This window comes from Bos indicus, chromosome 21 (genome assembly GCF_029378745.1).
Source record: "Bos indicus isolate NIAB-ARS_2022 breed Sahiwal x Tharparkar chromosome 21, NIAB-ARS_B.indTharparkar_mat_pri_1.0, whole genome shotgun sequence".
Classification (NCBI taxonomy): domain Eukaryota; kingdom Metazoa; phylum Chordata; class Mammalia; order Artiodactyla; family Bovidae; genus Bos; species Bos indicus.
This window is the reverse complement of record NC_091780.1, coordinates 47,025,466-47,053,073: the sequence shown is the minus strand read 5'-3', so window position 1 is coordinate 47,053,073 and position 27,608 is coordinate 47,025,466. Positions and strand designations below refer to the sequence as shown.

The window sequence follows — 27,608 nt, the reverse complement described above, 5'->3', positions numbered from 1 at the left end:
GTTATAAGGTATTATTTATGGCCTTGCTGGAGCCTGATAGAAGCCAAAGCCCAGCTTAAGTCAATAGGAAAGGATCCACAGTCAGTTGGAGTTTGAGTGGCTTCTGGCTAAAGGCGAGGATTTTCACTGAATAAGGGACCAGCCCAATAAACCTTTCCCTGGTTCTTCTAGTTCATTCTTGCTCCTGCCTCAACTTTGCTTGACAGAGAGAAAAGCAGGAGGACTACTCCATGAACAGCCAGGGCCACTCTCCTCACAGTCGCCTCTGGGGAGGGGAGCGGGGGAAGCTGCAGCCTGGCTCTCACCTTCCTGGCTCCTGTCGGCGTGATGGTGGAGGGGATTGGCTCGGGGCCTTACCTCAGGATGCCAGCCCACAAAAAGCCGGCTGCCATTCCCACAGGGAGAGTCAGCTGCCTCTATGTAAATAGATAAGAAAGCAACTGCTGCAGACTCTACCACCTGGGCAAATAGTCTTGGATTATAAGCAACCTTGTGAATAAGTACAGAAGTATGCACTAGACCACACAGATTTTTTTTACCAGGCCACACTCACCTACTTAGACATCCTGGTAATCTTCCCCCAAACCTTCCCCTGCTCCTCCCCCCTCTCCCTTTCCCCTTCCGTCTGTCCTCCCTTTGAACACCCGATGTGCCCCTCCCCTGCCACACTCACACACGTGCATATTTACGTTTAAATCTCAGCCTTTCTGCCAACCTGAGATATAGAACAGCAGTCTGTAAATTGAAGCTGGTGAACAGTTCATACTTTCATATATTTAGAAAACACTTTTACAATTCCCAGTCCATCTATCCCAGACTTCCTAGGCATTTAGCATGGATTTTTGCTTCACATTTGAGATTCAGACGTCTTACTGGTCCATGTATAAAAAGGAACTCAGTCATAAAGAATATTGGTGATTTTGTGGAACTCTCTCTGCAAGAATGTGGTGTTTTTCCTTCACCACACAGTAAAAACCTGCTCGTAGACCTAGTATTAGAGAAAATCATAGGACTGACCCTCCTCCAGCATTCTCAGGAGGCCATGGGCCTGAAAAGGGAGAGTGATCAGGGAGAGTTTAGCTAAAATGGTAATTGACTGGAACCTCAATCCAAAACTCTTAAATAATCTGACCCCAAGTTTTGTTAGAGGCTTACAAATGTTTGGTTGGCTTCTTAAATGTTTTTGCATGAGGTGTCCTGAGTTGCTATGGTGTTAAATCCAATGAAAAGGGTTGTTGTGAACATAGTGTCCAGGCTAAACAAAATTGTGAATAACTGGTCTCCACTGTCATCCCAAACATGCAAGTCCTACCAACCTCAAAGGAAAGAAAGTTGTAGAGAGGAAGGTAAGACTGAAAGATAAGAGTTTTGTTTTGTTTTTGAGAGAGAGACAGTAAAAAAGAAAAGCTGGATGAACCTGGAATTCTCATCCTTCATTCTGGAGAAACATCCCAACTTATATACAGTTGTAAAGGGTAAAACATCTTAGTTTTATAAGTCTTAACAGCTCTCTGTGGCTAATGATCAGGATCTCCCAGGAAAGGAGAATCTTAAAGTCTGTGGTTCAGACGCCAAATGTCACTAGGCTGAAAACTTACTCAATTCTGTGTGTTCTTGTCTTACACTGCAAATGGTTAATAAGAGGAAATACAGCAATTACATACGTATGACAACCCTCTGTAGCGCATCCCTTTTTGTTTGCCAGAGCTCCAGGAGGGCTACAGCAGCCAAGATGGGGCTAATAGAGTATCTTCATGGGTTAAAAATGAAAATTACAGGCAGATAATTATCTTTGGCATAAGGTTACACAAACATGTGCAGCCTGTAGATTAAAAAAAAGCATATGGCAGTGTGTACAAAATAAGATGAAAATCAAGTTCTATTTCTTTCTGTCAGAAGTCAGTCTTCTGTTCACATAGCCAAGTCTTCTCTAAGATGTGCTCTGGATATTTGTCCACATTTTGATTTTGTAGTACTGTTCACATAGACACGAAAGGACAGAGAACATCTTAAAGGGCACAGGATGTGTGCTGTTTACCTCATCGGAGAGAACACAAAATCATTCACATACACGTGCTTCTAATGTCTAGGTATTCAGCAGCCTCAGTGTTTGTCTTCCTATATCGTATTCCTGTTGACATATTATATAGCAAGCGTTTTTGCAGCCAATTATATAACTCTTCCCTTCCCAGATAAATGATGGGTTTTATGACACCCAATACAACTACCAGATTTTCGAGTGCAATCCATATCTCTATTTGAGGCAGATGAAAGGAATGAAGGCAACAAAAGGAGGTTGAAAGCTGGCTACGTTTTGAAATACAGATTTTAGAAGGACTCAGAAGCTATATTTCACATTACAATTCAGTTTGAAAGCTGTAAGAGAAAACCAGGCTCATCTATCAAGCACCATCTTAGAAATGTCCTTGTTGAATGCAGCTACAACAATGCTCATTATAAACTGGAAAAGATAAATCCTTTGCCTACATATGACAAATCTGAAGGTTTCTGTTCACAGGAAAGTCACATGCCCTTACATGACTAAATGTGTATTTATTTACTTTTTAAAATTAAAAGTGCCTGAAAAAGAATCTGATGAGAAATGATGAAGGTTACAGAAACTCATGGGGAAAAAATGTATTTGGAGGCTCAAGATGGTCTTGATTTTGCTCTGAGAATTTTCCACAGTAGTTTTCTGTCTATGCGTTGGAGCTTGAGAACTGATGATTCTGAATGGCTTCTGCCTGATAGGCTGCATAAGACTCCAGGGGATTCAGAAACCCAGTGGGAAAGACAACACAATTTCACAGGATTAAAAACTGCTCTTTTCTTTTCTAGGTGGTGCAGTGATGCTGCTGGTTTATGAATACACCTATTCATGGCTTCAGGAGAACTGGTGATTGCCTATGGTGTATTTTCCCCCCTTGTGAAAATGGATTTTCATTACACAGCACCATCAGGAGGCGAGAATATCTATCAGTTAAGCCCATACAATGATAAATTATAATTATACACTTAGATACAATTATAAAGGGTAAAACAGTGTGTTCAAGAACAAAACCTATTTTGATACTTCAAAAATTATATCTAGACAATGTGAAACTGTCATTTTAATCATATCCTTAAAACTATGAGAAAATTAATACTGTGAAGCAATGAAATATATAAACTGAATATAGAAAAGTAGCATGGAAATTAGATATATTCCATAAAAACAATACAAATTTTATGACCTATGTTCCTCTTACATGGCTTTGCAATAAAAATTCATTGTATTGATGATTATTCTTTCCCAAAAGGTAAAGAAGTGCTTATAAGTGAAAAAAATATGCCAAAATTTAAAGTTTTTATAAGGAATTAAATGCTTCCATAAATAGTATTTAATCATATACATGGAAATGTTTCTGAAGGGTACTAAAATGGCCTTTTTAAAATTTCATGTTAAAATTTGAATTGTTGGTTTATATCTCATCTGTATTTTCCTAAACCTACTTTATATTTTGCACTGTTGGTTAAAGCAGATCATATTTTTAAATTATGATATTTGAAGTCTTTTGTGACAAAGATAAAACATGAAACTATACTAAACTACTTTTCTTCACATAGTTCCCTTTGAAAACAAGTTTTAATGCTGAAATATGTTCATGTTGAATCCAAATCTGAACTGCTCCTTAGGCCTGTTTGTGCTTTCCGTATTTGCATCAGATACCCTTTCTCAGAATTCTTACCTATGCCATTTTTTTAAAAGGATGTTTAAAATAAACTACATTTCTAGTTTACTATTTTTAAGTGATGGTTTCAGATGTGAAGTCTACTAACTTCAATGTTAACATATGTATTATGAAGAAGAAAATGTTTCAAAAGAGAAGTACATTCTTGGCATTTGCAAAGATGCCTGTACTAACACGCACTCAAAAAAAATATCTCCTTGACGTTGATGTAACGAAGCTTAATTTTATATCTGCATCCTGAAGTGATGCTCCTTCAGTATCTTGAGTCAACAAAAATATCTGCCTGTTCTAGGATGACACCTGTTCTTAACTATAACCAGGAGATCTGTCTACCATGAAGCTGTGTCACTAAAACATTTTGAAAATAAAAAATGAAAGATAACATGGTAATTATTACTTTTTATTAATTTAGAGCATTTGAAGTATAAAAATAAAGGCTTTTGACATACTGTATATACATACACAGCCTTCACTTGTACATCCTTTCCAACGTGTTCTTTAATTTATATTTCAGCCCAATACTTAATAAGAGGGTCACTAAAAGTAGGACAAAACAAGAGAAGTAAGAATGTGTCTGTTGTCCAACTGCATTCTATCCTTGCAGGTGATTCTATCTCTTGCATCCTGTGAGAGAGAGCACTGCCTCCATAGAGGCCATGAAATTGAACCTTTAACCTCTCCAAGTGGATGGGATGGAAAAGGATCTCTGAAGAGTGCATTTGCCAGGTTAAAAACACTTTCACCCCCGAAGAAACAGAGGAAAAAAGTCAATGTTAACCAATAATAATAATGTTTTTAAAAATCGAACCACCTCATCTCCCCTCCCACTTTCCTTCTCTCTTTTTTAAAAGTAGTTTTAAATCATAGTGTGCTTTGAATAGCAAATTGTATTTGGGCTTTCTCTTATCTTTTAAAATTTACTCCATGTGAGTTCACCATTGCTAAGAATGCTAAATTGCCTCCAGGGGAAAAAAGAAAAGGAAAACTTTTATAGTATTAATATTAGATTTTTAAAGATACAAGAATCAGGAAAAAATTATAAATAGCATATTAACAAGAGACTTCTTAATTTAGATAAGGAAAATAACAGTTGTATTTCCATACAAATTATTGATATTTTTTAAAGACTCCTAATAGCCTCCTATCTGATAAGGAATAATTCTGTACCTTGTGTCAGTTTTCTGCATGGCAGGAGAGTCCTTGTACCGTATGGTTTTAAAGTTTCCACCAAATATCGGACTGGTATTTTATTCATTTGGTTTATAGTTCTATTTTCTCACCAGACTGGGAACTCCAGATGTCAATAGGAGTTTTACAAGATCAAAGGAAGACTATGGCCCTGAGAGTTCATCTGCTCCTTCTGCTTATTCTTCTCCTGAAGTTATAATCCTCTGTTTGTAGCACTGAATTTCGGTTGCTTTAGAAATAAATGCAGTTCAAAGCTCTCTACAAGATATCTGCTGCTTGAAAAAAGCAATTCCTCGAACATAACTTGTGTGTCAGAAATCTGCTTACTGTTTATATCATAGTGATTTGAAAACCTGGCTAATCTAGCCATCTGAGTTTTAAATGAGGCCATGAAACCAAAGTGACAGAAGTGGATTGCCCCGTGGGCTGTGCACAGCCCAGACAGGAAGAAATCAAAACCACCTAACATCCATATCTAGTGATGGGCTCTGTTAGTTATTGCACAGAATCAACACCAAAAAAAAAAGCCCCACAATATATTAATTTTCCAATAGATGAATTGTACCAACATTTTAAAAACGTATTTTCAAGCCTATATTGCCAAGCAGGAAGAACTTTCTAAACAGAAGAGATTAAAACTGTAGATTTTTTCCCAAGAAAATCAGTTGTTTTAAAATATGAAACATAATCACAAATCACATGCTCTCTCTCACACACACACACAAACATATACCCCCTCAGTTCTATTATTAACATTAAAGTGAAAAGATTGGTTTCAAAAGATCCATCAGTTAAACCATGTCCTGTAGCTCCAGAAATGAATAAAGGGAATTTTTAAAAATTAAATAGCATCTGTATTTCTAAAACCATCACCAGTTTACCTACACGAGACACATGCTTCTGTACAACAATGTAAACTTCACAGCAAGCCATTTTTACATTCATTAGAGCGGAATTTTCCATTTTCTTTAAATTACAATGTAATTTTGGGCTGCGATTGCTGAACACACAGGTAAGCCAACAATAACAGTACAATTTAGTTTCACAGTGGTTTTCTTTAACATAAAGTTCATTTTAAGTGTCTTTGCGAAGCATTTCACATTGAACTTAAGTTTCTAAGTGACTTCCTTTAGAGCCTCGTTCAGATATTTCCACCCTCCTGTCTTTATATGCTTGGCATGTGTGTTGTTTGGGATACAAAATGGGAGACTGGCTTGTTTTATCTGTATTTTTGAGTCCTCTGTTGTAGAAAGAAAATGTCCTTCATGAGATGTCGAAGCCTTCACTGCACACACAAAATCTGGGGCGAGTCCAGGCCCAGGAGCCTGAGCAGCCCACCACCAGAGACAAAGATGTTGCCGGAAAGTCACCTTTGCAAAAAGAAAAGGAAAAAAAAAGAGAAGCGGGGAGAGTAGGGAGGGGGTTATCCCATGGAATGAAAACACAAATGCACCATCCAGAGTCCGTATTTACAAACTAATAGAAAATATAAACATTATTGTATTTGGAACCAAGTCAAAACACCAGAGGAGCTGAACTCAGATATTGCTTAAGTTATACATGTATTTTCCAACAAAATAGGTCATCTGTTAAAAATAAAGGATCACTCAAGTCAATTATTGATTGGTTTCCTAATGATGAATTAAGGCTTATTTTATTACCTTATTTGATTAGAGGGTGTAGCATAACTTTTTCTATATGTATTTTCTTTTATTGATTTTGCAGAATCTCAACAATTGCACGTCTCAGAAGTTCAGGTTGATTTAGAATAAATATACACATGTGGTTTTACCAAAGACTAGTTTGAAAAGTTCCTTAAGCCCTTTGAGGGGTGCAGGTTTCTACGTTAAAAACAGTGCGTGGGCAACACGAACGTCTCATTCAATCCTGAACATCGCTTCTGTTTTTTAAATCCTAAAGTCATGTCAGGTTTTCTGTGAGAGAGAAGTTATGGCGAGAAATATTTAAGTGTCATCAGCACAAAGGAGGTGAGTCCATAACGCCAGCTTTCCGGCAAAAGGATTGGAGAGTAGAGGGGTGGGATCCGAGACCAGGGAAGAGGGGGAGGGTGTGTTGAGAGGGAGACTCCTCGGGCAAAGCTGCTGCAGACGGCGAAGCTGCTGCAGACAGAATCTCCCATCAGAGCGCGGAAGCTGTGACAGAGTGGCTACCTTCTCGGGCTGCCTGCATTCCCTTGAACGCCAGCGATGCGGGAATGTCACAGTTGTGGGGGGAAAGTGGGGTGCCACTGGCATGTTGCCACCCATGTCCAGCAACATAACCAGAAGGAGCAGCGCTGTAGGTCATGTAGGGCGACACTTGGGCCGGGGTAGGATAAGGAGCCATGCTGGATGCTGACACAAAACTGCTTACAGCTGGGAGACCGTTTGGTGCCTAAAAGGAGTCGGAAAAGAGAAGAGGTGAAAATAATCACATTAGAGTGGCTGACATTTCACCAGTTCTTAGAAAAACACAGAATGTTAGTTCTGAGTAGTAACTGACAATATTCTGACTCTACCTTCTAATTTCTTTTTTTTTAGATTTGACTCTGTTTATATTCTAAATGCATTCAGTCTTGCTACTTAAATGTATTTTTTCCACAAAGATTTTGAGGAGGCTAAAACCAGAAAATCCACAGTATTTGCTTTTGCTACTTGGAATTATAGGAAGGAAACACCAGGTGAGGAAAGAATTAATTGTGATGAAGTTCTCTTAGAATCCGTTCAGCTCTGTCTGTCTTTGTTGCTTTCCCCCACACTCCAGCTTTGTTTGGCTCTTTTGTTGAGATCTTTGTGAAGGGCCTGGTTGGTGTACTTTCATTTCCAGTAAAGAAGGGCAGAGTGTGGGCTGTCATTTTAGAAACTCAAAATGAGCATGACCTTTGTTGAATAAAACACGGCCATATTTTAAAACATCATGTTGAAAATGCCTGTTGGACAAAGGACATGCAAAGATCAGGCAGTTTGTCTATAAGGGTTTTTTAATGAAGATGAGGGGGGTATTTTTTCCAGAGTTATTTTATTAAAAAGGAAACTATCAGAATATGAAAGGATTATATATGCATGGTTTTGAAATTGGAAAATTTGCTTGCAAAAGTTTTATGGCTCTGTGATCTGAAGTTTTAGAAGCCACGTGGATAAATCTCTTGAAATGAATTTAAATGTAAAATCTTAGTTTGCAAACAAAACACAGCAACTCTGGCAGGCAAGTCTGCCTAGAAACCCTGGCATGCAATAAATTATTGTTGGTATCGTTACTATTAACAACACCAAAAACACCCTGATTTCTAATCCTGATTCTGGCATGAATACTCAGCACCCTTCTTCGAATAACTTAATTTTCCCCCTTCAATTTCTACATTGTTTAGAAATAAGGAAAATGCTATTTCCTGGTGGTGATCTGAATAAATAAACATATCACATTTCCTAATGAAAATATAATGTAAATAATAGAAATATAATTCATAAAACAAATTAATCCTTAGAGCTAAGAAAAGCAGACATATGTTTGATTCTATTTCCAATTCAATAGCAACATAGAAATTGTTTTCTACTGTAATTCATTTGGTTATTATTTTCACTTCCATGTCTATGAGATTGCAACAGTGGGGGTGTCAAAAATTATTTTCTCAATGTAGAATAATGCATGGAGTAAAATATATACATGGATGTGATTTAACACTGCTTGTGAATTTCTGTCAAAATGAGAATAAAAGTAGAGGAGTTAACTTTATGTGAGTGAGTGAGTGAAGTCGCTCAGTCGTGTCCGACTCGTTGCGACCCTGTGGACCGTAGCCTACCAGGCTTCTCCGTCCATGGGATTCTCCAGGCAAGAATACTGGAGTAGGGTGCCATTGCCTTCTCCAGGGGATCTTCCTGACCCAGGGATCGAACCCTAGTCTCCCGCATTGGAGGCAGACGCTTTAACCTCTGAGCCACCAGGGAAGCCCTCTGAGCCACCATAAAGCCTAACTTTATGTATTTGGTTCTGTAAGAACACATACCTCGTGTTCTCTTTTCTTGTCAGAGTGCTTGTTCTTTGAAAAATGGGGAAGAAGAAAGGAAACTGAGGTTTCCTGAATCTGTCCTATGTCTCAGGCACTAAGAAATACCCAACATATTTTATCAAATAATTAGAACTGATAAACTGTATCTCATTTTAACCTGAGTTTATAATAATTACAAGATAATTTACAATGAGTAATACTCTATGTTTAATTGCAACTAAAATGTGTTATAAAGGATGATGTTCTGATTTTTAAGAAAGAAACCACTGCACATCATTGTTGAATATAAATGAAATCTTATCCTCTTTATACAAGAGAATATAGATTAAGGAGTTTAGCCATTTGCCTTAGGTCAATCAATCAGCAAGTCCATGGCCATGTGTTAAAAGAAGTTATCACCCCTTCTGATACAGGATTCTCTGTTTCTCCAGGACAATTAAAAGATATGATTTCATTTCAAACTAGAGCATCTTTTCTGGTAAAAGATTCTTTCCTCTTCTAGAACCTGACACTCAGTCTTAGGCCCTAATTCTGTTTCTTAACTTCTAAAAAAAACCCTCTTTTTCCTGCTTTCTGAGAATGGCTCATTAGAAAATGGCTCAAAGGAGAAACACTTTAAGGCTCTCTCAGCAAATGAGTATGAAGATCAAGAACTGGCAACCTGCAGAAGAAATTTAGCATTGCACAGAGATTATATTTCTGATATTATCTAGAATCTTCCCAATAACCTAAAAGAAATTAGTTTGGAAAGGAATTGCTCCAGCTCAATTATGGAAAGGTGTCTACATCTTTATCTGGTCTCTTCTATTCTAGCATTAATTAATATTTTATACACCAAGAATCATAAAATAAGAATGTTAAGACTAAAGTGTTATGGTTAAAATTACTTTAAAACTAATGAAAACTTTTGCTCAACATTTGACCAATACATGGGTTAGATATGTAGTATTATACAGAAACAACATATTATTTAGCAACACAGCAGGAAAAAATGTATTGGTGAATTCTATTTTTCATCACAGCTAAATTTTTCCTACTCATTCTTTTTTCTTTATATATTTTTTCTATCATTCAACTTTACAGATCTCTGTGAAACTTGCTTTATCATATTCCCCTTTTCCCTTTCCTTTCCTTACATCCTTGCTGCTAGAACCATTGCTTACTGATGTTACCCCTTTATTGGGGGCGCTTCAGCTCCTCAAATGTAATGTCTACAATCCCTGACGTGGGTCCACTTCTTTTTACCCAGAGATGTTCTCCTAAGAAGCCAGGCTGGAGTGGAATCTCATTTTAGATAATGCTCCTAGGATTTGTGGGAAGTCAAAACATTGGATTTAAGCTCAGGTTACCATCAGGTGCCTTATTTATTCCATAACTACATTTGTTCATCAACTGTAAAAAAAAAAAAAAAAAACACTAATAATTCTTTCCAGATTTGTCCATATTAAGGCACCAAATTTATTTTTTATGTTAAATATTTCAAAGTTCTCTAAAATCTGCAATATTTTTAGAGTCATTTTAGTGATGCAGGCCCAGCTCTACTGCAGAAAGGAAGGTTGGGAAGGGAACCTCGGAGAGGTTTGACCTCCTCATCATTAGAAGGAGGCAAGGGAAGGCTCAAGAATTTGCTTTAAAAAAAACAAATCTTTAAACAGTGTAGAAATAGCGCTTAGCTTTCACTCAGGTTAAATTATAACCTAGATCTGGGGTGAAAAAGTTTTGTCTTAATTTCCCTTTTTACTTTTAAAGTTCATATTTAAAAATTTCTTTTAAACGGCATAATCAAGATGAGAGAACAAATATGCTTTAAATAAAATGTACCTGCCACCATCACCATTCATTCTAGTGACCCAATAAACACAGCAATTTTCTCACTATTAATTTTGAAACATGACATTAGTAAAAGATATAAATCTCCACCAGGTAAAGTAATTGTTATTTATGAAGCAATAATTGAAAGAGTAAAATTTTCCACCATAAAGGAAAACAACTACAGGTAGCACTGATGTTTGTTTATTCCTTCCAGTAAAAGAGCACATGACTAAACTTCCCAAATCTGTTCAATGTTTTCAGTGAAGGGCATGTAATTAATCTGAAAAGCTGGTTAGGCTGAGTAGAGACTACCAAAGGTACACCATAAATATCATGGGAGCAAACATGCTAAATTACTCTATTTAATTGGATTGTAAATATGATTTATAAATCGACCAACATATGGAATCCCCAGGGAAGAGTAAACAAATTTTCCAAATGAAACCCCAGCAATGGGCATGTAATGGAAATCTCATTTCTGAAAATGACTTTACCTAAAGATTCCATAAATAAGACCTCAATCCATCAAACCCCTTTTCATGTGGATCATGTGGATCTTCCATGGAAGCCACGAGAATCCTTTCCTCTAAAGAACTGTACAAGGGTCTTCCCTAAGGCAAACTATCTTCAACCTAATTTTGAGAATGAGATTTACTAATACAAAGTAAAATAGACCAAATTGTATACCCTGGAAAAAGTAAGTTCCTTGTTTTGTTGAATGTTTCCAGAAAAAGACAGATTTCATCCCACTGACATTAAACAAGAGTCCAGGAAAAAAATACGTTAATATGCAATGTAGTCTAGTTACGGTTATCACAAGAGTGAATCAAAGTATGACTTTTCATTGCGTTCTAAAATGTTACACAGATTTGCCAGTTTTTAAAAAGATTTTCAAATGACTATGTTGAGAAGCTGTATTGGCAGAGAGTTAGACTATAAACACTCTGAGGACAGGGTCTTGCCTTTAATCATCTCACATCCCCACAAAATGGGACACATTATAGGTGTTTCACAATCACTTGTATACTTAAGTTAGTGCAGCCTTTTGAAAGCAAAAGATGTGATGCTCTTGCTTTTTAAAAACAAGAAAAAACAAAACAAACAAAAAAACTGGACACCCTTTACCACAGAATAAGCATTACATTTTAAGTAAGCAAAATGAGTAAAGCTGTTGAAAAGGTAAATAAAAGTTGTAACCTAGCTCTTTCATTATTTAATTTATGGTCACTGCATGTATCCCCCTCCCCCCACCACTGCCCCCAGAGAAAGGGGAAATGCATTAGTTTCCAAACACTCATGACCATGAAAAAAACTGGTATGACAACTGTCTGGCAGCTAGAGGTTATAGACAATTCCTCAAACTCTGGGAGTTGTCTACTCAACGTTTTCTTTCTTGAAGAAAATGCAAATAGTAGTGCCAAGTCTTCAATCCACAATCTTTCATCCACTCATCAGCCCTACCTGGTCCTTCTCTTACGATAAAACGAGTTTACCCTGGCTTTATAATAAAGTATGTTCAGCCACACACAGCTGTGCTTCACCTAGAATTTCCACCTAGGTATCATAAGCAAGAAAAAGCTTCAGATCTGAAAATAAACAAGATTCTCTTTTTGTGTGTGCGTGAAGTCATTTTTCTGGCTATTCTACCCTTCTTAATTCATTATGCAATAACCTAGTAAAATAAATCTGACAAAATGAAATGACAGTTGTAAATATGATTTCAACATCCATCCAAAAGGATCTTAATTATATTTAGTTATCACATTGCATATCTAATTGTCTCTAGGTAATGGAAAGCTGCTATTTTAAATGTTTTTCTAAATTTTATGTTTCCAAAATGTTATTAAAGTTGATGTAGCCTTGAAAAAAATTTAAATAGCTTTTTTTGGTATTTCATATGACATGTTTTACCAATACATAATTACTAATTTTAAAACACAGTTAAAAACTAGCCAGATCAAAGAATATTTTTCATAGTAGATAATATGAATTTCAAAGACTATTAACATTTGTCTGAAATTGATTCTCTATAAAATTATAAATTTAGCACAAAATAACTTTATTTAATATGAAGAAAAATCCAGGGCAACTTCATTTATATTTTCACAAGAACAGTAGTCTACAAGGACAGTCTGTTAAATAATGCACTAGAAAATTATACTCAGGAAATACTATATTTTAAATATAATGTACAAATGAATGTTTCATAAGAATTTCAGATTAATTTATGTCTCCAAATTAAACTCTTTTCACATCTCATTTAACTCTGAACTTTTTCTTATGTTCAAGTATTTATAGACTATTCTCCATTCCTGATATCTCAATTTGTAGCTAATTTTATATTAAACTTGCTGAGTTGATTTCACTACCCCAAAATAAAGATACTCAAAGCTTGTAAATCCACCATTCAGATTACTTGAATCAGAGTACCAGATATTCTTTTTTTTTTTCTTGAGAAAGTGTGCCTAATAATACAAAGAAAATTTCAACACCTATACAACTGCTTATGAACTCTTTAAAAAGAATGAGGCAGTAATTCACTAAGTACCATATAAAAGGGTAGATATATTCCAACCTCATGTTTCTCTATATGTTTTGTTTGTTGTTGGGGTTTTTTTGCCATGCAGTTGCATTCAAGAGAGTTTTATATTTTCAACTTAAAAGAACCAGCCATTAGGACCCAGAGAAACATTATTGTCATTGAGAGTTAGATGAGATTAAAGAGTTCGAGCCCAACATTAAATGTAGGTGAAAAAAGTAAAAATAAATATCCTTTTTCTTCTATCCTCAAAGATAGACAATAAGGATTTCTGAATGGCACTATAAAATATCAATTGCAGTATAACAGTAATGTGTACAACAAGTTTGAATATTCTAATGTTTTAAAAACAAGATAGATGTGTGCATAAGGTTCTAATTACTAGCAATCGGGCAACTTTCTTTGCAGTTTAAGCTGAAAACAGAAACTCTAGATTACAGTAATCAATAAAACCTATGATCAATTGTTGGTAATTTTACAGGTATATTCTGACAAAGGATTATGCTCTAAGTCCTATGATCCTGAACTCTCAATTTCCTCCTTTATTAACTAAAATGAAACTGAGATCATATAATAGTGCGCTATTTAATAACAACCATAAATACCATAAAAGTATTATGGGCAAAAATCTTAAGAATTTTTTTTTTTTTGTCAAAGACTTTCAATTTTTGTTCATAACACAGAGAAAAGTGTTACCCAAGTTTATACTAGGATTGTAGAAACATACATATGCTGATAACATTTTGAAAAATAACCTTAAAAAATAAAATTACCCTTCAAATATTTGTAGGAGAAATGCATATACATATATGGAATACACACACACACAACACACCTTACATTTCCAAGTTTGTTGATGAGCAAATTTTAATGTATAACTTTACCCTCAAGGAAATTAATGTCTAAACTCCAAAACTGCTCACAAAATGATACATTCTAAGTATATGTGTCTACTTAGCACATCTTCAGCATTAAGCACTATTTTGATAGTTAGAGTAGCTGCTGACTTAATTATGCATGGAAATTTTTCAAGTTTTGAAATTTTACGTCATTTATATTATCTTACAACATGGCAATGCAGAAGGTTAGCAGATTGCCATTAAGAACTTTCCAAATGAAAGTCTGATACAAATGTCTTTTTCTTCAAAAAATTTTAATTTTTTCTCAAGCATTTAGAACAATACTTATTGGCCACTTGTTTAAATTACTCATTTTTATAAATCTGATAATTTAGTGATTTGATAGTCACTGCATAAAATGTAATGGATTTTTAAGTTCAGAAAATACAAAGTAGATTACTTAACACTGTTCTATTTTTATTTTAAATTGATTGGTTTCATTTTGAAGTGTGTGTATTAACTAACCATTTCTAAACAAGATTAAACACTAGGTCTATAATTCAAGAGAGTAAAAATAAAAGTAACCCTAAAGATTCTTGGATTATGACACTGCTTTATTTATTAACTAGGTTCATCAACTCTATGTGGGAGACTTTTTTTTTCAGCTCTGTACTTCACAATGTTATTTCAGGCAATGATGACCTAATAAACATTACTGAGCACCTAGTAAATGCTTACCACTCTATATGCTAGGTGCTTTATAGACACTCTATTGTTTGTAACAAAATACCTTGACACTTTCTGACTATGTATTCCCTGATCAAAGTAAATTGTGACAAAATAAAAAACTGCTTGATTTTAAGTCAATCTCTAAGTGCCATTTCTATCCATAGGCAATATTTAATGAAGACTTACTATGTGCCCCATGGTTGTATTATCACATTGAAATTTCACACTGCTTGAGGTTGGGCCTATTATTTCCGTGCTTCATAAATGAAAAAACAGAGACTCTAAAAGGTTAAATAACTTGCTTAAGTGGCAGTGGTGCCACTGAACATAAAGCCTCTTCTGTACTACTTGCTTTTTTGCAGAAGGTAGTGACAAACTTTCTTGTAATGTCTTGTTCGCGTGCTTTGCAAATAGAGATTCAGGAAAGGGACCCTCCTTCCTTGCTGCTATTTTCTGTGATATTTGTCATGGGAGAGCTACTAATATATACGGGATTCTGTTTTAACAAAATAAAGGAGGGAAGAGAAAGTGGAAATGGTGTTTGTTAGAGAAAATAAAGACTAGGATTTTTTTTTCCAAGTGAATAAAAGTTACAAGTTTCACTGAGCGGAAAAAACTGATTTTTACAGATATGAAAACATTGAAAGTTTTAAGATTTCAAAATAATAAAACGAAAACTGAGTATTTTGAGGCTCTGGAATAGGAGTTTGGCATGAATAAATTTGCAAACCTACATTAGGTCTGTTCAAAGAAGGTCCGGCTTTGTTGTTTGGTTTTTTGAGAGCTTTGAACTCCTGACTCCACCGTGGTGATGAATTTAGACTCAAAACTCTGGGGCTTTTGTTGTTATGGTTGTTTAGCTTTTCTCAAGGAAAAGAAAAAAAAACAACAACACGGGGTGTTTTAAGTTTTCTTTTGGAGAGTCGAGGGAGGGACAGAGGGAAAGAAAAATTAAACGGTCGACAGCCAGTCCGTATAATTTGAGGTTTTCTCACTAACCTCCCTGGGGAGATGACGACGTGACCTTTAATCGGGGCGCGGGAACTGTCTGAAGTTTCTCTGGCTGCCCTCTACTCGCCGTCGCGGGACCCGCCACACGCGCTTGTGCCCCGGGAGCCGCGGGCCGTCAGTGCGGGAGGAGCCGCGGCGCCGCGCCCTCGGGCGTACAGGCCGCTCGCCGCGCGCGCAGCTGGGAACCCACGGCCGCTCGCCTGGCCCCTCAGAGACGCCGTCCCAGGTGACTGTAGCCCCGACTCGAGCCGCGGAGAGGGCTGGGGCGCAAGCCGTTTGGCCAACAGGCCCCGAGGCGCTTCCAGGGCCGCCGCCCCGGGCCTCCAGCCGAGGGGTCGAGGCCTCACCCCGCCCTCGCGCGTCTGGGCGTTGTCCCAGCCCCGCCGCCCTGGCCTGGGGCTCGTGGCCGTCACGGGGAGGCGGCCAGGGCTTCTCCTCGGTCGAGGCTCCGAGAGGGGCCCGGGCCTCCGTCGCCCAAACCGCCGCGGCCCACCCGGCGGGGCCCCCGCCTCCTCACCTGCGCGTACTTGGCTTCCTGCTCCAGGGCCCCCTTCTCCAGCCCGTTGACCGCGTGCGGGGCGGCGGCGGGGAAGTTGCTGCGGCCCAGGCTGCTCCACTCCTCCACCTTGGGGCTGTGGTAGGGGGAGCTGTCGCTCACTCCTGAGGGGAGGAGGAGAGGCCGTCAGGCTGTAGGGCCGACCGCGCGCCCCCTCCTGAGACCCGCTCGGAACCCGCGACCCTCGAGCGCCAGGGCCGCGACCTCGGTCGGCCCCCTGCCCTCCGCCTCCCAGGGGCGCGGGGCCCACCTCTCCGGCCGGCAGCCCAGGCCCCGGCCCAGGTGACGCCTCGGAGTAGGCCTCTCCCCGCTCTCTGCCCCACGCCCGCGGGAAGACATTCCCCCCCCCCCCCCCCCCGCAACGGCCTTTGATTACCTCCTCCCGTCCTCGCTCCCCTGGGAAACGAGTGGAAGGAATCCGAAAATTTTCCCCCGAATTTTCTCAAATCGGGGAAAGAACGCGTGAAACTGGACGCGCTGTTCTCCTCAGTCCTAACCCAGGGTCGACTGGGGGTTGACAAAAATCTGAGACTGGTGCGGGAGAAAGGGTCATGCTGGCCTAACTATGCCTGTTCTGGCGCTCAGAAACGTCCAGAAAGTGCTCAGTGTGCTGTGGGGATCTAGTACTTAAGTCAACAGATGGAACAAAAGACCTGTAAAGTCTTTTGCAAACAAATGACTAAAGGATGCCCACAATATACATGCAAAGCAGAAGTGCATAGGTGTGTGACTACCCTCCGTGCTCTATCTCTACACGTTAAATACTGAGGTTATGTGCATATGACTCAAAAACAAATAGTACAATTACCACTGTAAGTGCCACCAGTGTCAGAGGTAAGGTCATAGGTTTACTTTTTCAATGAAACAAAAGGTTAGGAAAATTAAAGTGGAATTAAGTGTTTTGGAAAAGAGCTAAAGCTGTCAACTGTCCTTTATTCTCTTTATAGAGACGCAAAGAAAATTATATGATGTAAACCGATTACCACAATACCAAGAGGTGTGCATGTTGAATCATCGGCATCTTTAAGTGAGCAAGTACAATTTTAAAGAGAAGATATTTGAAAACTAGGAGCAGTTTGTCTTTGGGACCCATGGGTGGAGGACTGAAGTTTGACAAAGCTACTACTACGATCTTAAAACACTTCCATCTGATACTGAGCTTCAAAGCAGGTCAATCATTTTGAGGAAAGATCATTGGTAGAAATAATCATTTTATATTCATAGATTTGTCAGAAAACAGGTTGTTTAAAGCTGGCACCCAGAATCAACCATATGTAGAACGAAGAGTTGCTTCTCTCCATAATCTAATACTTTTCCGACTGACATTTGGTCTGATTGTAGGCTCCCTAGGGAAGAAAGGTTTTCTTTTCAACTCTGTCAGTCTTTTTTCACTATGCCTCCCCCTCGCCAAAGAATTAAGATTGTGTTCCAATTTGCACCAGGAAATAGGATTTTGGCCCAGAACTGCCAGTCTTTCCTTGCCTTCCCAGACAAAAGGCAATCGGTGGGCACAAGCCTGAAGTTATCTTAAGAAATTGAGATCCCCCTGCGCGCCCCCGTTTCTGCTGATCTCACACTTTCCCATGAACAGGGGCTTCCTTTAAATGTCAGTGAGGTCAGTTTATCCTATAAATCAAGGGCAAACTCTCTCCAACTAAAACTCCAGCCAGCTCCAAATAAGACAAAACTGGGCCCTTAGAAGGATCCTGTAAAGTCACAGTCAGAAAACAAGAAGATGAGAAATCAGGGCTATGGTTAATTATTTAAAAAGATAATTGTGCCAATGTGGTGGCAACTGAGAAAGGCAGGAAATAATTAAATGAACTATTTCCCCATTTCCTATTTAATTTTTCCCCCCCGCTCTTTTTAAAGTCTTGGCTGAGAAATTAAGAAGGTAGGCTCTTTATCTCTGTATTATTTAAATTCTGCGTCTAGGGCATTTTTGACTTTGTTTTCTCCCTACTGAGAAAGAAGTTAACGCTGTTTTATGTTTTGTTTTATTCTGTTTTAACAACGCAGTAAAAGAAAACAAACTCGGGTCTCCTGCGGAAGCCCGACTGAGCATAAGGGCGCGGGGAATCATCCTAAGCAGCAGAATAAGACATTCACAACACGCAAGGTCAAGGGTGAGAAAGGAAAGGAACGGTGGGGTGGCACCACTGAAAACGTGCAGGGACGGGATGTCCACTAGAATTCCCTGGGACTGTCGGACCCTAAAGGGAAGCGGCAGGCGCGGGGAAAACGGCAAAGAACAGAAGAGAGGACAGCGTGGAATCGCCGTGCATTTTCCCTTCATTTTATCGGTGATTGGTGCCACTTCCTAGGATATATATGTGCTAAAATCTGTTAAGGTAGAAAGTGTCCGGTGGCGGGGAGGAGGAGAGCGGGAGAAAGAGAGAAATAAAGCAGAAAATTCGTCCCAGAATGAGCAATGCTCTAACATGCAAGTTACTAGTAGTAACTTCGGGACCTCCGTTTCCGAGGAAAATGAAGTGAAGCATAAGAATGAAACCAATTAGGTGACATTTGAACTTCCTGCCTGAGCAAATTTGGTCTGATTGCCAGAATGCAAGAAGAATACTGCAATTTCTACAGAGTCCCCGACTCCCCAAACAAGCCGCCCGAAGCCGTGTCTGCAGCCGGCAGCTCCACGCCCGCTCGGGCCTCTCGGGCTGCTCCCCAAGTCCGGCCCCGGCCGCGCTCTCCAAGTGAGCAGGCTGGTCCGAGGCTGCCGCTGCGCGAGAGGCGGGGGAGGGTGGAAAATGCGAACCATGTGTTGGGGATGGGGGATGTTATGGGTCTGGTAGTTTGAGATGAGGCAGTAGACTGTGTGTGGCAAGGAAACGAAGGGCATGAGTTTCACGTTAATGAGATCAGGACACCCCCTGGGAGGACTCTTGACGTTTCCAAAGGAAAAAGTCTCAGGTGGTGGGACAGACGCGGGCCCCTGGAGACGCAGATGCGGTAACCCCAGAGAGGTTGAGGAGGGAAGCTCTGCACAATCCCATATCCGGCCCCGTGCCCTTACCTTGGTCGGTGATGGAGCGAATGCCCAGGATGTCCGTGACGGAGTGCGAGGAGGGCCAGGTGCGCGGCATGGCCACTGAGCCGGGGATGGCGGGCACCCCCGGCGGCGTGGGCACCTTAGCGGCGGCCGCCGTGATGGGGCTGGGGTACGAGTAGATGTGGTTATAGGGTAGCGCCGGCTGAGGCGCCGGTTGGTGCTGCTTGTAGGAGTCGTAATGGCCCTGTTGGGCCAAGTTGCCGATCTTGTTGCGCAGTATGCGGCTGATGGAGCTCACCGAGGGCACGTTGTACTTGTCACACACGCCGTCCGCCAGTAGGCGGTCCCGTATCTCCCAGGCGAAGATGCCGGGGTCTCTCTGCTTGTAGGTCCGGATGTGCTTCACCACGGTGGGGGTGGTGACCCGAGGCTTGCTGCCCCCAATGGCTCCTGGCAAGATCGAGCCTGTCTCATTGTAGCGCGCCAGGATCTTGCTGACGCAGCCGTGCGAGACCCGTAGCTGGCGGCTGATGTCACACGGTCGGATGCCCAGTTGGGCCAGCTCCACTATGCGAAGCCGGATGGCGTTGGGCAGCGGCCTCCCGTTCACGAATACTCCTCCCAACTGGTTTACCTCCCCAAAGGCTGGCTCTGCAAAACGAACACACGGCGCGCGGGGACGCGCACCCACAGTTTGGGACAACCGCTTGCCACTCGGCCTCCGCGCGCGTCAGGGGGCAAGGCGGAGGCACCCGCCTGGGACTAAGGACCCGGGCTTTCACCAAACCATACGGTCCCCGAGCCTTGAGGAACGGCCTCAAATCACCGGGGTTGAGTCAGACCCTCCTCCCTCATTACCGCAGTGCCTGCGGCCGATACAAGCAAATAAAGTGGTGAGACGCAGGGCCTCTCCGAGTGTTCAGAAGCCTCCGAAGCAGGCGAGGAAGTCGGTCTTGACGCCTACAAAGCGGCTCCTTCTCGCCCACTCGGCGCTAATGTCCTTGGGCCGCTCCCCCTTGATCCCCAGCGCCCCGCCTAGGGACCTGCGCAATTAGACAAAGTCTAGTCTTTTTTTTTCTTGGTTGGCTTTTGTACCCTGTGTACGCGAAACAAAATTTGGTCCGCCACCGGGGCGCGGGGCCGGCTGATGCCACCGCTCCCTAGTCTTGAAATCAAAAAATGGCATCAACAGCAGCAACCCAGTAGCCAGCGTTCAGACTGAACTGCTGCGAGCCGCTGACCCTTAGCGTGTTCCTACAACTTGTAGGAACATGAGCAAAGTCAATAAGGAGAGTGTGAGCGCTCAGTGGTGCGCGCCCTCCCTCCCTCCCTCGCCCGCTCGCTCCCTCCCTCCTTTCCCGGCTCTGACAGCGTACCCTGCCGCCACTCACCCATTGCTCCGAGCAGTACACCAACCGGGCCCCAGTTCCGCGCTCCCAGAAAGAAACTCTTCGTGTGGCCTTAGTGGCCCGTCGTGCTGCTGCCCCGGGCCGCCGGTGCCTCCGCTTCTCCCCCGGAGGAGGCGGCGAGAGTGCAAAAGGAAGGAGTAAAAGGAAGTCTGTGCCCCGCTGAAAGAGGCTTGAGTTCTGCATTTCAATCTAAGCAGCAACGTGGGCTGGGCTGAGCGGGGCCGGGCGGCTCCGTCTATCACTCACTAGGGGCACGCCCCCAAAGAGGAGGGCCCGGAGGCAACCTGTGTGATGATTGGTTTGGCCCGTTGAGCGACAGCACAGTCCGGGAAAGTTCTTCCGCTGTCTCTCTCAATCTCGCTCTGCACCTGGGTGACTAAATACAATGAAAAGAGGTGTTTGACACCTTCCCAGGGGCAGCGCAAACAGCAAAATCAGGCTCTTAAAAATGCTGAATAAGCAAACGAAAGCTTTTGGTCTGAATACGAGAGACTTGAAGGGAGAAGGGGCCGAGAAGGCTTCTCTGGGGGGAAGGCAGACATCTCAGAATTTAAGTTAAAACTCTAGGTGGGAGGTGAGCGCCACCGTCTTTGATGGTGGCCATGGTGAGGGTTCTTAGAATAGCCTGTCAGGCAAGCTTCAAGAGGTTGTCAAGAGAGGATGTCTGTTACCAGCGGATCTTACAGCACTACATCCTACGCCGAGAGACCAGAGCGCAGGTGTGAGAAGGTAGGCCCGTTGGAGAGATGAGAATAGGGGAGACCTAGCCAAAGGGTCGCAAAGAGTCGGACACGAAACTGAGCGACTAAACACGAGCAGGAGCCAGAGATGGAGGCCACTGTTACCTCCAAGTGGACACCAATCTCCTCGCCTCGTGACTAACTCCCCACAACAGTCTCTAGAGATTTCATCCAGGAACGCGGGGTCAAACATTAGCCTAGGCTCCAAGCAGGAACGTAATTATACGCGACTACAGCGAGCGCATAGCCAACTTCAACCATTGACAGGCACGGGGCACTCACTCTCTGCGGAACCCAGTGCGCTGGAGAGCTCAGCCATGTTGCTGGTTCGCTGGCCCTTGGTGCCAACGACGTTCGCCGGTTTTCCCCCACCAGTGAATCACTGCAAAGGGCTTGTGTTTAAATATGAAACAGACTCGTTCCTAAGAACGTGAACACCGAACCTGCACATGTATGTGATTCCCACATCTTCTCACTAGCTGCCAGAGGCCCTGCAGTTAAGCCTACCTTTCTAATTCACGCTAAGTCTAATGTAAAGTGTACAGTAGTCTTTTTAGCGGTCAAAGTTATTCACATTTTGAGTATGGGTTATGGAGAATGCGAATTAAAATTAAAAGCAAGGCGGGAAACATTTTTAATGAACCTGGGAGTTTGCCCTGCTTCAGGGTCGAGGCTATTGACACTGCCTCTTGACAATCATAACGTTACCTCCTTCTGGTGCGCAAAAGTTTCAGTCCTGAGGGATGGGCTCTGGTTTACACATAAGGAAGCTGACTGGGCCCCAGTCTAGGCCAGTAAGTGACAAGAGCCCAGGAAAACTCATGATCAGCTGTGCTTTTTGAAATGAGCAGTCGTCTCCAGATCCTCACACTTCCATAGCAGGGGTGCATTCTAAGTTGAAATGTACAGGTATGAAGGATTTGAAAGATAAAGGAACAGTAAAGTCAAACATCCTTAATTCTTTACAACCAGCTTCTTGTGGAAAGTCCCACAACTAGACATACTTGAACTTGTCTGCCTTTGCGGTTGTTGTTTTTGTTTCAGTTGTTTAAAATCTCCAAGTTTGACTTGACAGCGATTTCACCAGGGTCTGATCCCCCAATACCTGTTACATGGCATCTACATGTAATACAGGAATTCTACAACTCGGAGGGCCTTTGTGGATCCCAAATTTGAAAAGCAGCTAATTGCTGTTGGGGCAATTTGAGTCTGCGACATCTGAGGGGAGCATACGATTTTGCCTTAGGCTTGTGCGAAGGAATGAACGTGCTGGGCATCTTGATCCAGAGATCCTCTGACCCCTCTTCCCTCTCACTAACACACACTAAGTAGCGTCCCCTGCGCAGACTCTATGCCCAGTCCAGCGAGGGCTTCTCGGACTTTTCTGGGCTGTAATGTTGATAAAAGGCCGATCGCCTTCTAACTGGCCAAGATCCCGTGCCTCGGGGTGCTTCTTCACAGCTCTGTGAGGGCTTTAGCAGTTCTGCAGCACCAGCCTGGAGTGATCCAGAACTCATATTGTTTTTTTGCTCTGGCTAGGAGGACCTCACACACAACACCCTCTCGTTTGCCCCCAAATCCCTCAGTTTCCTCATATTTCTCCGGACTCTTCAACCGATTTGGGCTTTCCTGGTGGCTCAGATGATGAAGAATCTGCTCACAATGCGACAGACCTGGGTTCGATCCCTGGGTCAGGAAGATCCCCTGGAGAATAAAATGGCAACCCACGACAGTATTCTTGCCTGGAGAATTCTCCGGACAGAGGAGCTTGGCCGGCTACAGTCCATGAAGTCGCAAAGAGTCGGACACGACTGAGCGACTGACACACACGCCAACAGGTTTGCTGCTGCCTCTCCACTTCCACCTGTGGTCGCACGCGGTCTCGGCCCCCTGCTCCGCGTCTCTTTCGGCCCAACAGGCCCTCTAACGCTGGCGAGTGCGGGTCTTCGGCACTCTCAGCTCAGCGCATTCCCGAGAGCGAGAGAAGGATCTTGTTCGGGAGCACTAATTCTCAGCGGCAACCTGAGGCCGGGGCTCCGGGGGCTAGAGGAGTCGAAGCTTCAGGGGACAGACAGAGGCGCCCAACCCTAGATGAAGGGGCTGATGCAGACTCTCCCCCGCCACCTCCCTGCCCGGACGCACACTGAGCACTGTGGCCAGGTAGCCTGAGACCCGGCGAGAGACAGTGACCTAAAGCGGAAAAGGGGGGTTGGTGGTGTGGGGCGGGGGGAGAAAGAGAGAAACAGTAAGGGCCAATAAGCCTCGACTGATGGTGAGCGTAGGGATGCAGAGAAAAAGGAAGGGTCAGTTGAGGTCAGCGCCCCCTGGTTACTGCCCCCTCCGAACCCAGGAGATCACACAGAGATCGGAAGAATTTCAGCTAAAGAAATTTAAGACCAAAACACAAGTAAATCCTGCAGCTGACATAGGCCGGGAAGAAGCCAAAAGCCCTTCCAAGGGCTCTGTCTAGTTCTCGGAGGAGCGACCCGTCCTCCGGGTAAATATTTACTCAGTGGGAGACTGGAAGCTGGCTGGACACGAGCTTGTGAAGGAGGGGGCTTCAAGGGGTGGAGAGACTCCGTACGCTCTACACTGGCGGGGACAGACCTGTGCACGGGCCCGAGGGGAGTCGGGGCCCAGGGACTTCAGAGACGGCCGGGTCCCGGCGCGCGGCTGGGGAACTTAGCGCGCCCCTTTTTCTGGACTCCTTCCCTGCCCTTGCGGGCCTCGGCCAGATGCCGTAAAATCTTCATAAATCTGTCAGCGGTCCCAGTGCTTCGGGCGATCACCTGCGGCGTGCCCCTCCTGGCACCAGCGGGGTCTGGGAAGAGATGCGGGGAAGGAACTGGAATCTGGCTCCTTCAGAGGCCGCCCCCGGACCCAGGCGCCACAGGCTGTGCGGGGAGTGGGGACCCCCCGGCTCTCCAACACGGACCGACGTCCCGGGCGGCTCCGCCTCGCGCCTGCTTCCCGGTCCTGCAGGTCAGCGACGACCGCAGATGGGACGGGAGCGCGAAGGTGGGTTGAGAGGGGTGTGTGTATGCGCGGGAGAGGGGTCCTGCTATTCTCAGGCGCTTTTAGGGAGACTAGAGTTGCCGACGAGAATGTTAAGGAGCAGATTCCTCCAACTTGCCCCTCTGTCGGGAAAAGACAGGACCGAGAGTGAGGCCCAGGCAACGACTGCCGCCTCTCGCCCTGCCCAGGGGAGTTTCGGGGATCGAAAGCAGCCAGAGTCTGAGCTCGGGGATGGGTTTTCAAAACACAGTTACTTCTTCCAGTCGTCTGAGGGAGAATACGGTAAAGGCAAGATCTCCGATCCTGTTCCCCCACGGAAGCTCCTCTTCCTGGTAAGTGAAGGATTGCACGCCTCGTAGAGAGAAAAGGAGGCCGGACTTCTGCGGTCCTCGCCAAACTGCGCTGCCAACGCCCGGGCCGCCGGTTCCAACCCGGATCGGCCCGATGCTACGTTTCGGCCTGGTGGGGTCAGCGGCCGCCCCTCCGCCCACTGGACCTCCCAGTGTCTGCTGCCGCACGTGGCAGCCGGAAGCGCACCCGTTGCCTAAGGAGAGGGAGGGTCCACCCAGGGCCGCGGGCTGGACCCTATCTGCGCCGGGGACCGCGGGCGGGGTCGGAGGCAGCGGCTAAAGAGAAGAGCCAGGGGGTGTGGGAGAGACCGCCTGCCCGGGCGCTCAGCCTCAGCCAGGCCAGGGTAGTGGTGGTGGTGGTGGGGGTGGTGGTGAGGGGAGGGGGTGTCCAGGCACTGACCTGCCAGCCTGTACTTCGCCGGGCTGCGGACGCATCCGGACGCACCAGCCCAAGTAGAGGCCGCTGGGGCCCCCAAGAGGAACCTGGAAAATTCTCCGAAAGTCTCTAAGGTCTCCCTGCGTTCTCGCTGCCTTCCGGCTGCTGGTGCTCACGGTTCGAGACCTTTTCCCCAGAGGGCAGCAGCCCGCGGGGTCCTGCGGGAGCGCGGAAATCCCGCCGCTGGCCGTGGGATCCGCCCTGGGGCTGCGAGCGCTCCTCACCCGCTTTCTCCTTCCGAGGGCAGGGGAGGGGCTTGTTGCCGCCTGAAACCCGCTTTTAATTCTCCGCCTGCCTGTTTCCGATCACCCGGGGTTGGTTTTTCTGTTTGCACACTCCTTCTGTTACAATAAAAACAATCGACATTTCTTTTCAGTTTCCCCACATTAGCGTCACTCAGTAATTGTTCTCCACCCCCCTTCCCCCCGCTTTGAAGGCAAGCGGGATTGCTGGTGCCCTCGCATTGGAAAGTTCCCGGGTATATAAGCAAACCTTCCCTAAAGACTTTAAAGTAAAAATAAATAACGGCCCGGGAAATTGCTGTGACCCCAACATCACTTTCTGAACGCAAATTACACCCATTTTTCAGTTTTCAACAGCGGAATTGTTTTCAGAAGGACGGCGCGTTGCCCCCATGTGATATGGTTATATTTGTTTATTAAATCCACAAATGAAAGATAACACATTTGGGGGGCAAGGGGCAAAACTCTTGGCTGCATAGTGGCAAGTGCGATCAAGGATCGGATCCCGGCTAGGGGCAAGAGCAGGGCGGAGTCCAGCAGAGACGCCGGGCTGAGCGTCCTGCCCAAGGGACGCTTCGACCTGCCTGGTTCGAAGCATCTGTAGAAGCCACAGAGCTCGGTGACAAGGACACTGTCCGAGCTTACAGCCTTGAGCAGCGCTGGCTAAAGAGAATTGTTGCTGCCTGTGGGAAGAACAGGCTTTGGGGGTCTTTAAGAAGGCAGTGGGGCTGCCTCCTACTGAAGACCTGATTGGCCTAAAGGTCCCTAGAAAAGATAAACGAGAACCAGGCCGTGCCTGTAAGCCTAGGTTTTGGATCTCAAGCACAAAGAAACCCTCCGGGTCCCCCACCAGGGTCCAGGTTTTGTTGAACGCAGCGTGGTTGGAGTTGCCTGCTGGCTTCAAAGGACTGCAATCAATGTACGGGCCAGCCTTGGTGCTAAGCATCTGCGTTCCTCTTGTTTTCAGGGATGCAGAGAACCCGGACTCGCTCACTTCTCGGTCCTCTCGATGCTGGGGGCGGGGTGGGGGGGTGCGGTGCGGGGGAGGTTGCAGTTGGCACAGTGTCCGCACGAATCGCCTCGGATCCCGCGCAGCTCCGTGAGTCCTCACACCCAGGCAATGGACAGGGTGATGGGACTGCCTGGAGCCGCGCAGTCGAGATGCGGGATTTCCAACCTGTCGCCTTCTCCAACCTAATTCTACCACTGATCAGCCCCGCGCTGAACTCGAGAACGAAGACTCATGCGACACTGTCCTCGCATTCTCTCTCCGAAAACAGGAATCCGGGTTTAAGAGCAGAAAGTTAGGGTCGGGTTCACGAAAAAATTCCGGCTTTCTTTGAGTCCCTGGCTACCTTTCTGCAGACAGTCGCCTCATCATAGCGCCACCTACAGGTGCAAATTTGATTGCGCTCGCGCAATTTTTACCACGATTGGGCAAGGTTGAAAATCCACGAAACTGTCATAGCCCGAAAATTCTAGTTCTCCCTTCCAATTCCTCCTCCACCCTCAACTCTCCACTGAGTTCCAAACCTCCGTACCTTTCCCCATCATGGTCCAAGGCAATCCTGAGCATCACTCTTGTCATGATTCACCGAGAGCCCATCTTGCACGGTTCGGGCTGGATCCTCTTGCCTTCCCCAGGAGGTACTCGGGGTCCTGGGCTGTGAACTGTCCGTGCACTTGGGCAGGAGAGCCTGAAACTGCAAACGACTCCGCGCCTCAAAAAGGGAGTGTTGGGACCACCCTTGCCCAACCCATCTTACTATTTGTTCAGGGCTCCCAACGTCCAAGCATTCACGATAAACTTACAAAGGCAGTATTACCGTCTTTCTTTTTTTCTTTTCTTTTCCTTTTTTCCAGGGAAATCAGAGACTTGGGTTATATAAGAGCATACAAGACACTTAAATGAGATCCCACGGTGTATAAATCCCACTGTGTCTCAGTGTCGTCGCTCTCCGAATGTCCCTCTTCTGCGGGGACAGTTCACGTCGAAGCCCC

General features: G+C 44.2%; 3 protein-coding genes across 8 annotated transcripts in view; 2 read left to right on the top strand and 1 right to left on the bottom strand.

Annotated features, from left to right (window-relative positions):
- SLC25A21 (solute carrier family 25 member 21) overlaps nucleotides 1-4,121 on the top strand; it is a 538,464-nt gene extending 534,343 nt beyond the window's left edge. For all 5 annotated transcript variants that reach the window (XM_070775474.1, XM_070775472.1, XM_070775473.1 and 2 more), the window contains one exon: nucleotides 2,839-4,121. In XM_070775474.1, the coding sequence (XP_070631575.1) occupies nucleotides 2,839-2,900 (62 nt within the window). In that variant the 3' untranslated portion in view covers nucleotides 2,901-4,121. The remainder of the gene's footprint in view (nucleotides 1-2,838) is intronic.
- PAX9 (paired box 9) lies at nucleotides 4,118-27,477 on the bottom strand. 2 transcript variants are annotated; one of them, XM_070775468.1, is made up of 6 exons: nucleotides 27,149-27,477; nucleotides 25,330-25,706; nucleotides 20,807-21,200; nucleotides 19,440-20,066; nucleotides 16,373-16,515; nucleotides 4,118-7,313 (listed from the first exon to the last, which is right to left on the bottom strand). In XM_070775468.1, exons 3-6 carry the CDS (start codon nucleotides 20,808-20,810, stop codon nucleotides 7,059-7,061), a joined length of 1,029 nt encoding a protein of 342 aa, XP_070631569.1. In that variant the 5' UTR covers nucleotides 20,811-21,200; nucleotides 25,330-25,706; nucleotides 27,149-27,477; the 3' UTR covers nucleotides 4,118-7,058. The 2 variants fall into 2 exon arrangements, with proteins under 2 accessions (XP_070631569.1, XP_019839428.2); XM_019983869.2 differs by lacking the exons at nucleotides 25,330-25,706; nucleotides 27,149-27,477 and adding an exon at nucleotides 24,172-24,327.
- LOC139178325 (uncharacterized) lies at nucleotides 23,849-27,608 on the top strand. The gene is made up of 3 exons (XM_070775932.1): nucleotides 23,849-23,877; nucleotides 23,994-24,582; nucleotides 27,471-27,608. Exons 1-3 carry the CDS (start codon nucleotides 23,849-23,851, stop codon nucleotides 27,513-27,515), a joined length of 663 nt encoding a protein of 220 aa, XP_070632033.1. The 3' UTR covers nucleotides 27,516-27,608.

What these genes read in the sequence shown, in the direction of transcription:
- PAX9 (XM_070775468.1), bottom strand. An exon ending in TCGCTCCATCACCGACCAAG is followed by an intron (nt 16,516 to 19,439) that starts GTAAGGGCACGG and finishes TCCTCCCCTCAG; the next exon opens with GAGTGAGCGACAGCTCCCCC. An exon ending in AGGAAGCCAAGTACGCGCAG is followed by an intron (nt 7,314 to 16,372) that starts GTGAGGAGGCGG and finishes GACTCCTTTTAG; the next exon opens with GCACCAAACGGTCTCCCAGC.
- LOC139178325 (XM_070775932.1), top strand. Translation starts at nt 23,849, where the DNA reads ATGCAGAGAAAAAGGAAGGGTCAGTTGAG. An exon ending in AAAAGGAAGGGTCAGTTGAG is followed by an intron (nt 23,878 to 23,993) that starts GTCAGCGCCCCC and finishes CAGCTGACATAG; the next exon opens with GCCGGGAAGAAGCCAAAAGC. An exon ending in GATGGGACGGGAGCGCGAAG is followed by an intron (nt 24,583 to 27,470) that starts GTGGGTTGAGAG and finishes CCTTTTTTCCAG; the next exon opens with GGAAATCAGAGACTTGGGTT.